Consider the following 12,729-nt stretch of genomic DNA (forward strand, 5'->3'; position numbering starts at 1 on the left):
GACGATAGGCTCGCGTCACCTCAGTCTCTCCTCGGATAGGAACGATTGACAAATGAATTGTGATGATCCGAACATAAGGCTGGACGAAGTGATATCAAGCCCCATGCATGTTTATTATCTCTTGGTCCTTAAGAACACAATAGAGATCGTGTTTCTCCGTTGACATCGCTGAGTGTCCGGACGGGGTCTTCGAGCGATATCGTAGGTTTGATATCATCAAGTGAACATGGTTATGGTTATGCTGTATCACACGTGTGAAGCCAACTCGTGCGCATTGACCCGCCCTATCCAAGTTCGTGGTATTTTAACACCGGGGTACGCCCGTGGAATCAATGTCGATCAGTTGTATCAAGACCCATTCAAACTGATAGTAAGTAACGGCCCCGCCCGCTACCCTACCGATCGCCGCGGGCGGGAAACCAATCAGCAATTGCAAATCCCAAGTCAACCAAGTTTAGCAACGTCGGCGCCCGTCTTGCTAGATGGATCTGCTGAAACAGATGTTGACAGCGTCTCAAACAGAACCTAAATTGTAGCTAAATTGGTATTTCAGCCCTTGTGGCTGGATAAAAGTTACAGCATTCTAATACAGTACTTCAGTACTTACAGCCTAGTCCGAGACCTTGACCCCGTAAATAACAAAACGCGGAAGGGGTATCATGAGTAGTAATAGTACGAATCATTAACTGACCAAGCGTAAGAGGACATGAAACAAGGGGACATCAAGATATCGTAACGCTTGGAGAAGATGTAAAATAAGCACGCTGAACGAATAAACGGATGGGGAGAAATACAAAGGAAATCACCAAGTTACATATCGCGGTAACCTCTCTTTGATTGCGGTAGGTCAACGAGAGCAACATGCTCCTGGGTTACATGAACGACGGTGGGTGAGGCGCCCTGGGAGTCGACCTTCCTGTGATAGGATGTGTAAGGACTATCGGAGTCGACGTCCATATGTTTTAGCGCATCCGATGCCTTGCCGGTGCCTTGGTATTGTATGGGTGGGGGTGGCACGGAAGTAATACCATACGAGACGGTCCCAGTCCGAGTACCCCGTGAAGTAATTTTCCCCGTGCTGTCGTCCATGCTTCCTTTTCTGAACAACTGCATGATTGCAGTGACGAGGACAGCTGAGTTGCACACAATTAAAGATACCGAATTCTGTGAATATTGAGCCGTCAGTGATGGGAATATTAGTGCGCGAAACAACCGTTACCTCAACGATGGCAGCAATCAATTCCTCCAAGCCTCCCACACGAAGCACGTAGAAGGCATGCACCAAACTCACGATGGTGGTGATAATACTTGTGGAGAAGGTCAGGAGCAGCCTGATTCTCTGGCTCCTGGACACTCTCAGGTTCCAGAGCAACTTGGTGGGAATCGCAATAAGCGAAAGATCGGCAAACACATCAGCTGCGATAAACTGTATCAGACGGATGATTTACACGCAGATCTTCATGACGCTTACTGATTAGCTGGGCGATGGCCACGTCTTGCCCAAGCGGACATTGCGGAATAACGGCTTCCTGTTTTCCTGAATTAGCTAGGGTAGCGATAGGCAATAAACGCACTAACCTTCCACAGCGGCTGGCTCTCACACACCCAGAATACCTGGGAGAAAAGGATGGCCCAACATACGCAGAATGCGACAGCCAAGCCGTACAGGATACGCCGCATGATGTAATCGGGTGTTATGCGCACGATAGAGAACAAAATCGACAGGCGAGTGGACCTGCCGCGAGATTCGCATTAATTCCTCGGCGAACGTAGATCATTGTGCGGACCAACGCACCATAGCACACCGTAGAACAGCTGGGGGAGGACGTACGAGAGTGCGATAGCAGTCGTCCGGGTCTTGTTTGCTGTAGATCTTTAGCAACCCTGAAGGGTGTTGTCAGTGGGAAGTACTACTTACTAGGGTCGCCCAAATGAACGAACATGCCGACAACGAAGACAAGGAGCATGGCTGTGGCCAGGCTGGCGAAACTGTCATCCACACCCCACCTCTTTGTGCGGATACGCTCAATTATCCGGACAACAGTGACGACCATGGCGACTGTCGGGGCCGTGAGGGCGGTAACTAGTGGGTGTCTAGAGTAAGTGCCTGCCACAGTGAGCATGTCACTAGATCACTGACCCTTGACATTGTCGATTGTGGGTGGCATCGTCGATGGTGTACTGCGAGGTAGCCCAACCTGTGGACTGTCGTGATAGAAAGATACCTGGATAGACCTTGCGAACGCGGGAAGGGGCTTGACTCCTCGCAATTGTTATAAACGCCTATATATTTCCGGGAGTTTAGATGCCCCCGGATAAGGCAGTGCCACGATCCGAAGGTGAGGATCTTCTCATAACCTAGGCGCGCACACGCGACACATTGCAATGTCTATCCTGACCTGGTTGCGGTCCTAGCGGGGATAATAGGTTCCCCCGAAACGAACAGTGTATCTGACATATCTCCGTCTTCGACGATTTGGGCTCCGATACTGATGAAGTGTTATTACTGTCCACAAGGAACCGTCATGACCCATAACCACGTCTGCCTGGCGTCTCGATGCGTCGTCGGGGATCTCCATGCATGAAGTTGAGGCGGGCCCTCTGAGAAGGTTTAAAGTCGGTGGAGGGGTTCATGTTGTCCGTGGGTCGCCTAGTGCATGGGTGCACTAGGTGAGTACTTCTCATGAACAAGTGATCAACATTGACTTACTCTTCGACGGTTGCCGAGTTGTTGCATCAAGGTTGATCAGGTCTCCTCGTGCATAAAACGGCCAACTCCATAATGGGAAGGATTCAGAGCATTAATGATAAACCGTGATAGTGCTAGGTCGATCTATTCTTCTTACTACCTTTGTAGTCATTGCCTTGCACGGCGTACGAGGTACCAACGCATCTGGCGCCCGGGGCACAGCCCGGACCTCTGAGCGAGGCACGTTCGTGGCTCCGAGTGGAAATAGAACATGAGGTAATTCGTGATGTTCGGGCAATCCAGAATAAGTGTTGAAACACTCTTCAGATGATGGGGGGACAGCGGATCAAGGAGCTGGCAAAGGAACGGTCAGTCACCTCGACCGGCATGCTCTGGGGAGATTGGCATGGTGTAGAAAGCCTTTTGGCACTGTTACACGGACAAGTCTGTAACTTGAAGTTAGCCGAGTTGCCTGCATGGCACACAACTAGATGGCGGAAACTTACCGCTTATTGCATAGGAACTTCTGAGCCATCATGCGTCATGAATCAAAGGTATCAGAGGCATCAAAGGCATCAGTAATGTACTGCACCATTTGTCGATCTTCCTGGGAATTATGACTCGACACAACATGAACGATCGACAACAGTGTGGGAGGTCATGATGCGTGGGATCTCATTGGACATCCACACGGCCTCTGACCTGGAGGAAGCTATGACACCATGTAAGTCAAGGTTGATCCAAGTTCAATTAAGCCATTCGAAGGCTTCCCATGAGTACATCACATCCAAGGGAGTGGTCATACTACGGCGCCCGCTTGGCGGGGAAACATGGGGTTTTCGCAACGCTTTCCCGTGAAAGCAACGAAGCTGGTGGCGTGATATCTATAGTTCCCGACTTAGAGGTCAATATACGTTGAGCAAGTTACAGTAGGACGTCCGCCAAACTTACGTGTGATGCGCAGCCGAGATTAGTATCAGGGAGCACTCAATGGCAAACCGGGAGGAGATACACAAGCCGATATGGAAGCTGTACAAGGATGAAGAGCGGCTGAGTGCAAGCGACCATCAATAGAGCAAGATTGATGTTTCTGAGAAGGTACTATTAGCATCACCTTTTGATTTGATCATGATGTGAGACCTACAACAGGCAACGAGCAGTGCGCACAGTTTCCACCACCGAAACGGTGGATAAGGACTATACCCGTAGAGATCCTAGCAATACGACCTTCGTACGCGCGGCGCGCGCAGTATCCGAGTCGGTGGACGTGAGCAGAGGGCCGATAGGGGTTGTTAAGGGGCAACCGCCGCCAGGGGTCCCACGCTTCCCCGGCCTTCGGTCTGGTTCCTTCCTTCTTCCATGATGCCTTGATATTCACTCTCTTAGATTGGCCATTTGCTGGCGAAACAGCGGACTAATTTTGAGCGCCTTCCACTCGGCCTGATGGTAAATTTTTATGCAACGCACAAGGGACCTCACCTACTTCCACGGACGGACACACATGCTATTTTGAACGCTTCTTAGCCGATATGCCTGCTTGATGAATACTTGTGGATGTGGGCGTTCTTGCCTAGAATCGTCACCAAGGAGAGGCCCACAACCCTCTGGACACCACCAGACAAGCGGCAGTGTGTTTGATTAAAGGTAAATACTCGTTTCGATCTCCTCCCCATTTAGCGGCACGGTCAAGCTGATATAAAAGGCTCAGCAATCTCATATAGCAAACTTTAGCGATACAATGACCGGTTCAACTAGACCTGACTTGGACCCAACGTTCGTTTCCCAGCTTACTCCTGAGAAGCTTGCCTTCTTCAAGGAAGCATCCGGGATCCAGGACGACGAGGAAATCAAACAACACCTGGTCCGAATTCAAGAGGATTCATACAGAGTGGGTATTTAATGTGAATGGAATCAGATTCACGCACTGATGTTTCCTACTACCCTAGGTCGTTAGATACCCTTGTATTCGCAATTTTGGGTTCACTGAGTATGCATTTGGCTGCATCCGACAGTGATATTTATAATAATCAAACCGTCTAGACATCGATGCACCAAGATACCAGCGTACAAACAAGCCCTAAAGATAGGCCAAGAGCGACACGGCGCTATCTACTTGGAGGTTGGCTGCTGTTGTCCGTAAATTCCTATCCATCTGGAGACCGTCGAGCTCATTCTGTCGTAGTTGGCACCGACACACGAAAATCTGTTGCCGATGGCTACCCAATTCACAACATGATTGTCACTGATTTGCGCCGAGGTAAGCCTAGCTCCCCTCAACCCAGTGTGATCGCTGAAGGGCCCGTTTAGAATTCTGGGATATTGGACACGAACTATTCAAGTCTACCCCGGAGTCGTTCCCGGTCCCCTTTATCGCCGGCGACGTATTCAACCCGGAGCACCTCGTTGTGCGAGCCCCAGCTTACACTGTTCCCAACACCGCTGTCCCAAGTCTGAAGACGCTGACAAGCTTGAATCCCCTGTATGGCCATGTGTCAGTCATCCACATTTCCTCTGTGTTCCACCTATTCTCGGAGGAGAAACAATTGGAGCTAGCGAGGGCGCTCGGCGCGTTGCTCTCCCCATTACCTGGATCTGTTATCTTTGGTTCACATGGTGCCCTTCCTCAAAAAGGTTTCACTGCGAACGCCGCCGGCTTCGAGAGGGAAGGGCCGGATGCCACACCAGGTGACCCCAACATGTTTTGTCATTCCCCTGTGAGTTCCTGCGTTTGGCGATATCGTACCAGCCGCTGATTAGTCGCCAGGAAACTTGGACAGCATTGTGGGATGGGGAGGTGTTCGAGAAAGGTACCGTAAAAGTTGAGGTCGAACTTAAGAAGATCAACAAATCGGAGTCTCTTGGAGAGCTTGGCCCTGTATTTTACCTACTGTTCTGGTCTGTAACTAGACTGTAGTTGAGTATTTCTTGCTTTCGAATGTTCACTGGTTTTGCACTCGACCCCGACCCTGATGAAGTGACCAATCGTACCCAGACCAGCTATATATCAACGTTCAACAGCTGGCGCGAACATAGCATCCGACAGACACAAACCTTTCATGCTGATAAATAAACTATCATGAAATTTTTAAAAGGCAAGGATACTAGCCAACTGTATAATAATCACCGGGCCTCACTTACGGCAGGCCATGAATTCCTCCACAGTACTCTGGAGTGATAAATGCTGAGAGAGTCGAAGAATGACTCTACACCAAGGGGGTTCAAAGTGGGATCGGGGGACATAGAGTGCCTCAAACGCGCGAACTCAGATTGAAGAAGAGATAAAGGGAGTGGATAGAAGGTCGAATGTCTTGGCCGACCAAATTCAGAAGGACGTTTGCTTGGTTGGCTGTGAAATCGAGACGGCGTGGCGCCAGCAGAAGCACAGCGTGCAAGGATCCCTACTGTTATCATACTAGTGGCTCAAGTATGATGAAAGTATTTTAAATCCTTTCACGATCCTTTGTCCTAAAGTATGGTTCAGTTATGGTCCAAGTATGCGAAAAGTATTGAAGAAAGTTGCCCAAAAAGGCAATTTCTTCAATACTTTCATCATACTTTACACGATACCTTCGGACAAAGGATTATAAAAGTAGTGAATATTGAGCGCAGTCACGATAGGGCGGTCCCAATGTCACCCATGGCACCCAAAAGCCCCGTTCGTTATGAGCGAGACTGATTCCCAAAATGATTGCCATGGGGAAGTCCAAGCAATCAGAGTACGACCTTGAGCACACTAGGTTAGGTGCCGAATAGACAGGAAATCATCAAGGAAAAGAACTTTCTCCCTACTGAATAACCATTGTCGCGGATGGCTTCAGTCAAGTGCAATCGACCAGGGCATGATGGGTGACAACACCCTCATCCAAAGGGACAAGACGGTCATACTACATTATTTCAGCGTACCATATCGCATTGTTGATGAGTTGATCACCTTGCTTGAAAAGCTAGGTTTCCCATGGAGTTGGAACCGCTCATTTTCAGGACACTTTCGGAAAATTGTTTGTTCGTGCTTCGTAGATCGGGCGCACGGGATGATAGTGGAGAGGCAAACCACGATGAAGGCGCTCTTGAATAAGCAACTTACCGGTCAACAATCAGATTTTCTGGAAGTCTACGGGCATCAACATGATCACAAGCTAGCCTCATCAGAGTGGCTATCCTTTTGATTCGCAATATAAGCACTCGCAAGTGCGTTGCTGTATCTAATACTATACCATTGCCAATGTCTCCCGTAACCTCAAAGTATCTCAAGTCCAGTGATGGAACAACAATCTATGCTGAGGCGAAGGGGGACTCTTCCAAACCAAGCATCGTCTTCCTTCACGGGTTCACTCTATCGGCCGCTGTATGGGACGGCCTTTTCGATGATCCCAAGTTACTAGACAAATTCTACCTGGCACGCAGACACTCTTGACATGGGGGATCCGGATTCTATACTAAACGTTGTCTCAGGTTCGGTACGATATGCGTGGCCATGGAAGAAGCGGAAAGCCAAACACCCCCGAGGGACATACATCGGCGCTATACGCAGCAGACTTTACTGCTGTAGCTAACGGATTCGCGCTGAACAAGCCTGTCTTTGTCGGCTGGTAAGTAATATTGTCTGTCTTTGAAATACTCGGGGCTTTGACCGTTTGAATTTCAGGAGTGTAGGATGTAAGTCTCTAGGTCCTCGCGTGCCTACACTACCCATACTCACAAGATCTCGTCGTAGCCGCTGTCATCAGCGATATATGTGCCAATGTGGACCCACTCCCCATCGCTGGGGCCGTAGCTCTCGGCGGGAGCCCCGGCATCAGCCCAGAAATGGTGGGCGTAGCTGGGAAGCCGTTTCTGTTCGCCGCGCTACCGAAATTCAACGACAACTCCGACGTTGCTTTCGCTTTACGAGCGCGCGTGGAGTTCATTGATGCGTTGTTCAACAACCCAGATAAGATCCCTTTCAGCCTGAAAATGCGATACCTCGGAGAGACCGTCTTGCAATCGCCTGACATCAGCAGTGTTGTTTCACTTCGGCCACAGGACCCGAGCAAGATGTTGGAAGCGGGTGCCAGGGGGTTGCCGCTCCAGATTCTGTTCGGAAAACAAGACAAGTTCTTGGACGGCGAGGCCGTTGTGAACATTGTGAAACCGCATTTCAAGAACCTGACGGTTAGCTTGATTGACGGGGGACATGCGTTGTTTGATGACAATCAAGCGGAATTGGTGGACGAGCTGAGTAAATTCGTCCTCAGTGTACAGGTGAGAATGTCGTTTCTACGTCCTGTGGGTGTTGCTGAACAGACCGCAGTCATAGTTATCCACACTGTGTACAATATTCGAGGCAGTTTCCGAAGAAGCCAGTCATCGGCGTTGATTCGTGTGTGCTTCTCGTCTGGTCTCCCACACCCGTGTCTCGGCATCAGTGGCGTGATCTCGCCACTCCCCAGCACTATCAAGTGAAGGCCCTACGGCGTTGTCGCCCTAGAGAATTGAGATAAGTCGGTGCTGACGATGCCTCGGATCTGTTCATACCCCGCATGGTGGCCTGACCTGGGCTGACTGACTTTAGGCTTAGAGAACTGGCATCACGTTACCAATGTGACCATCAAGGTTGCTTCGAGTGAACGTGCGCTCGCGGTGAAACTCGTGGAAGTATCAACATTGGCATTCGGAGACGTACTGATCGAGGCATTCACAGGAAGGATATTTTGGCAACATCAACACGACACCTCGAGCATCGGCAGCCCTTCTGTCCCCCTTGCACGGTGCTAGCCATCATACAGTTGAGGACAGTCAAAGTCCGCAAATTGCGTAGCGCTCGAAGGGGATTTTTTGGGGACAAACTAACGCCAGATTCAGACTCAGGATAGCTGAAAACGTCTGAAAAAGCACCTCCGAAGTTTTTCCCACGAGAATCTGTCTGCGCCAATATTTTGGAGCAAAAAATTCAAATTGTGTGTACCTCTGTGGGCCTTTTCGGGATGACAGGCGCCCAAGACTGGGCATGCAGCCCAATTCTTACGATCCCCGATTGGAAGTTGCGTCGAAATATCGCTAGCCTTTGTTTTGGAACTATCCCAAAAGCGCCTCAAGCCATAAATTCTCACACCGACGGCGTTTTCTCTCACGTTCCTGGTTTTCCCATCACGAAGCGCCCAGAAATATGAATATTTTTTCTCAGGAACGGCTCGATAGAAGTCCAAGATTTTGACGGGATCAACATGAGCTAATCAAAAGGAGTCGATTGGCATATTTTTCATGATTTTATCTAATATATTCGGCTTACGCCAAAAATTTGAGGGTATTTTCCAGTAATTCGCCTTTTCTGGGCGATCGGCTCGTCAGAATTGGACAAGCACGGTATCATTCGAAAGGGTTTTCAAGCCGGAATGTATTCCGCGCAAGTCCGGAGCACAATAAAAAAACTTTTTATTTTAGCGGACTTTGACTGTCCTCAACTGTAATAAGGGGTGCCATCTGTCATCGTGCTTCAAAGCAAGACTTATATTGGTCGGGAACCACTAAAGCTTGCTAGGTCTTGTCTCACGACACCTTGTCCCCCATGATGGTGTTGCGACTCGCCCCGCTTGTTCTTCTACTCGTTTCCTGCGCCTCTGTGGTTTCCGCACTCAGCGCCACGACGTCGAAGACAGTCAAATCGCGAGATGGCACACCGATCTTTGCCCAAGCTACGGGGGATCCAACGAAGCAGAGCATCGTTTTTGTGCACGGTTTCGCGCTGAGCGGACTCGCATTCGATAGACTAGTCGCCAACCCCAAATTCAAAAGCGATTTCTACCTCGTAAGCCGGTCCCGACGTGCAGTGGAGCTTTTGCTAACTGATGGGGGTGCTTGGAACAGGTTCGTTTCGACATGCGCGGTCATGGAAGAAGTGGCAAACCGAATACACCAGAAGCACACACATCGGATAAATACGCCGATGATTTCAGAGCAGTGATGAAAGCTTTCTGTCTTGATAAACCGGTTCTGGTTGGCTGGTTAGTGAGCCCTCTTCCGCCTGATCACACGAACAGTTTTCGCTGATTCCCTGTCTTTGATGATTTGTCAGGAGCCTTGGAGGTATGCACACGCCATCTTCGCATGAGAAGTTCTTTCATCTCAGGCGTTCTTTCCAGCCGCTGTTATCACCGATGTCGTGGCTAATAACAAAGATATCCCAATTGCTGCCGCCGTCGCCCTCGACGGGTCGCCCGGCATTGACATGAACATCGTTCCAAAGATCGCCACCCCTCTTTTGTTAGGCACACTCCCTGTGTTCAACGACAACACGAACGTCACGGCTGCCCTCGAGATTCGCACGTCCTTCGTGGATGCCCTTTTCGCCAACCCTGCCAATGTACCCTTTAGCCTGAAAGCTGAGTACCTGGGGCAAACCGTGGTTCAGAACCCGGATGTCAGTGCCTTGGTGTCCATACGTCCGCAGAATGCTTCCAAGCTTTTCGAAGCGGGTGATGCTGGGAAGCTTACCATGATGCTTCTCTCAGGAAAATCGGACTCTATGGTGATCCAGGCGGGCGTGAACTCGATATTCGGCCCTCATTTCAAGAATCTGCGGGTCAGGCAGATAGACGGAGGGCATGCTGTGTTTGACGACAACCTCGAAGGCACGGTCGCGGAATTGACTTCCTTCGTTCACGATGTGGTTGTTAGTATTTCCTTTCCTTCTCATTGAACACGATCAATTAATCGACGTCTTTTAGAAAAATCCATTTGCGGGGCTTACTATTCCACGGCTTACGTGCATTATTCAGGCTCTGTTAACCCACAACTAGGTGCTGGACTATCCATACGTCAATGTACGCTATCTCTGCGCCTTGTAGCCATACATGTCAAATCTACGGACACTGCACAATCTCTCATGCACTAATAATATACAAGGCAATGATGTGAATCAGCATGGGTCCTCATACACGTTCGTTGAGGCTGTTGTACAATACATTTCAGTAATCACACCACAATTTTTTCGAAGCTCCTCACGCTAATGTTCTGCCGTTCCTCGTCAAGTGATGGCTATATTTCACTTTGATTCGCATCTTTAACGCCTATTTATAGATACTGAATTTTTCGAACTACAATGCACAAGCCCCTGATAAATGTCCCTAAAAGATCTCCTAAGAGCGACAGGGTTGCACCAGCATCAATCAACGTTTGAACTCTGACAGAACCACCAGGAACTCCTCCTCGATGGCCCAGAATCCATGAGTCCATCAGTTCTTTGCGAATCGAAGAACTGTCGCAACTCTAATGCTTGATGAGTACCACAAGGTGAGCCATGCGCTGTCTTTCAGTAGAACAAGTACTGATCACGTATGTCGCTGACAGTGGTGGTCAATGAAGGGTCCCTCGCGACCCACCCACTGAACTCTTGCCGACTGCAATTCCGGTTTCACTCTGAGTTAATGCTCAGCTGAAGGCTCAATGGGAATATTCGGTGAATTCCCACTAGCTGGAGAAGAACCAGGCAACTTCAAGTGAATTCGGCTAGTCTTGTTGAAACCATCACAGCTTCACGACACAGCGATACCCGCCCCACCGGAGGAGATAAAATAGATATAGTACCCAGGACCGATCTACGCCATGCGGATCACACCCAGCGCTCAGTATTCGATCCTTAATGTCGGATCGCCTAACAGTACGAGGCACCTCCCAACATGACTGCCGTAACAGGGCCTTGGTCAATAAGGTCTCATACGCGGCGCTTGGTTGATCCGTCGAAGGGGGATATCATTGATCAACGACTGCCAGATGCTACATATAAGTGCAGCAAGCCCATCAGTACGCGACTTGATCCTCAACGCTCAACCCACAATGTCGCTGAGGCTATCTCCCTTTGTTTTCCTGTTCCTGTCTTTCCTTTCTTTCGTCTCCGCTGCAACTACTAGTAAGATCGTCACTTCCGCCGACGGCACAAAAATCTACGCAGATGCTACCGGCGATCCCAAAAAGCAGAGCATCGTCTTTGTCCACGGGTTCGCGCTAAGTGGGGTGGTATTCGACAGGTTTTTCGCCAACAAGCGGTTGGCTAATTATTATCTTGTAAGTGGATGCGTTGTCTGCTCAATGTATGTATGGAGTAATCGACCGCGAAATGTTATGTAGGTTCGCTATGACATGCGTGGCCATGGGCGCAGTGACAAGCCAGCTACCGCTGATGCACACACATCCATCCGATACTCTCAGGACTTCACAGCCGTCATGGACGGCTTCGGACTGAAGAAACCCATATTCGTCGGATGGTACGTCCCACCAAGTGCCATCAATAAAACCCCGTTATTGACCTTCGATCCACAGGAGTCTTGCGGGCAAGTATCCCACCCCCACACGCATCCCTTCGCGTAAACTGATGATATCCATCTTGTCCAGCGGCTATAATCACCGATATCGTAGCCAATAACGACGTTCTTCCTATCGCAGGGGCGGTCGCCCTTGACGGCAGTCCCGGCATCAGCGCCGACATAATCCCGACCATCGCCAGTCCTTTCCTCCTCAATACACTCCCTGCGTTCAACGGCAACGACGACGTTACCGCCGCCCTTGCGACCCGCCAGTCGTTCGTCGACGGGCTCTTCCAGGACCCCGCCAAGGTCGATTTCAGCATCAAGGCACAATACCTGGGGCAGACCGTCGTGCAGCCTCCTGCTGTCAGCGCCCTGGTGTCTATGCGGCCCCAAGATCCTACGAAACTCTTCGCTGCTGGGGACGCAGGCAAGCTTCCCCTGCAGGTGCTCTTCGGTACCTCGGACAGGATGGTGGTAGCCGACGGCGTGGTCAGCATCTTCGCTCCTCATTTCAAGGATAAGCTCTATGTCAGCAAAGTCGCTGGCGGACACGCCCTCTTCGACGACAACCCAGAAGGCATGATCGACCAGCTGACATGGTTCGTCCAGAAGGTCACGGTAAGCATCCTCGACCGTTGCTCATGACACAGAGCTAACCATGCATCACTCGTAGACCGGCACCTCCCCCAGAAGCGTCATCTACGCGAGGGAACATTGATCAAACGTCTTGCCGTACAAAACTCACGCGACGCAGTGGAC

At 50.1% G+C, this 12,729-nt stretch overlaps 5 protein-coding genes across 5 annotated transcripts; 4 read left to right on the forward strand and 1 right to left on the reverse strand.

Annotated features, from left to right (window-relative positions):
* Nucleotides 1-810: 810 nt before the first annotated feature.
* PC9H_009409 (uncharacterized protein) lies at nt 811-2,168 on the reverse strand (the record flags this gene model as incomplete). Its single annotated transcript, XM_036778911.1, has 7 exons — nt 811-1,164; nt 1,220-1,416; nt 1,472-1,529; nt 1,579-1,735; nt 1,796-1,865; nt 1,919-2,083; nt 2,141-2,168. The coding sequence occupies 7 exons, from the start codon at nt 2,166-2,168 to the stop codon at nt 811-813; spliced, it is 1,029 nt and encodes a 342-aa protein (XP_036628300.1).
* Nucleotides 2,169-4,427: 2,259 nt separating this feature from the next.
* PC9H_009410 (uncharacterized protein) lies at nt 4,428-5,603 on the forward strand (the record flags this gene model as incomplete). The annotated part of the gene is made up of 6 exons (XM_036778912.1): nt 4,428-4,577; nt 4,636-4,676; nt 4,730-4,821; nt 4,872-4,946; nt 4,997-5,403; nt 5,454-5,603. 6 exons carry the CDS (start codon nt 4,428-4,430, stop codon nt 5,601-5,603), a joined length of 915 nt encoding a protein of 304 aa, XP_036628301.1.
* Nucleotides 5,604-7,153: 1,550 nt separating this feature from the next.
* PC9H_009411 (uncharacterized protein) lies at nt 7,154-7,985 on the forward strand (the record flags this gene model as incomplete). Its single annotated transcript, XM_036778913.1, has 4 exons — nt 7,154-7,278; nt 7,335-7,345; nt 7,404-7,930; nt 7,980-7,985. 4 exons carry the CDS (start codon nt 7,154-7,156, stop codon nt 7,983-7,985), a joined length of 669 nt encoding a protein of 222 aa, XP_036628302.1.
* A 1,248-nt stretch (nt 7,986-9,233) lies between these two features.
* On the forward strand, nt 9,234-10,364 carry PC9H_009412 (uncharacterized protein; the record flags this gene model as incomplete). Its single annotated transcript, XM_036778914.1, has 3 exons — nt 9,234-9,473; nt 9,533-9,673; nt 9,795-10,364. 3 exons carry the CDS (start codon nt 9,234-9,236, stop codon nt 10,362-10,364), a joined length of 951 nt encoding a protein of 316 aa, XP_036628303.1.
* A 1,136-nt stretch (nt 10,365-11,500) lies between these two features.
* On the forward strand, nt 11,501-12,615 carry PC9H_009413 (uncharacterized protein; the record flags this gene model as incomplete). Its single annotated transcript, XM_036778915.1, has 3 exons — nt 11,501-11,728; nt 11,792-11,942; nt 12,056-12,615. The coding sequence occupies 3 exons, from the start codon at nt 11,501-11,503 to the stop codon at nt 12,613-12,615; spliced, it is 939 nt and encodes a 312-aa protein (XP_036628304.1).
* Between the last annotated feature and the right edge of the window lie 114 nt (nt 12,616-12,729).

The sequence above is a fragment of the Pleurotus ostreatus genome (assembly GCF_014466165.1).
Source record: "Pleurotus ostreatus strain PC9 chromosome Unknown scaffold_7, whole genome shotgun sequence".
Classification (NCBI taxonomy): domain Eukaryota; kingdom Fungi; phylum Basidiomycota; class Agaricomycetes; order Agaricales; family Pleurotaceae; genus Pleurotus; species Pleurotus ostreatus.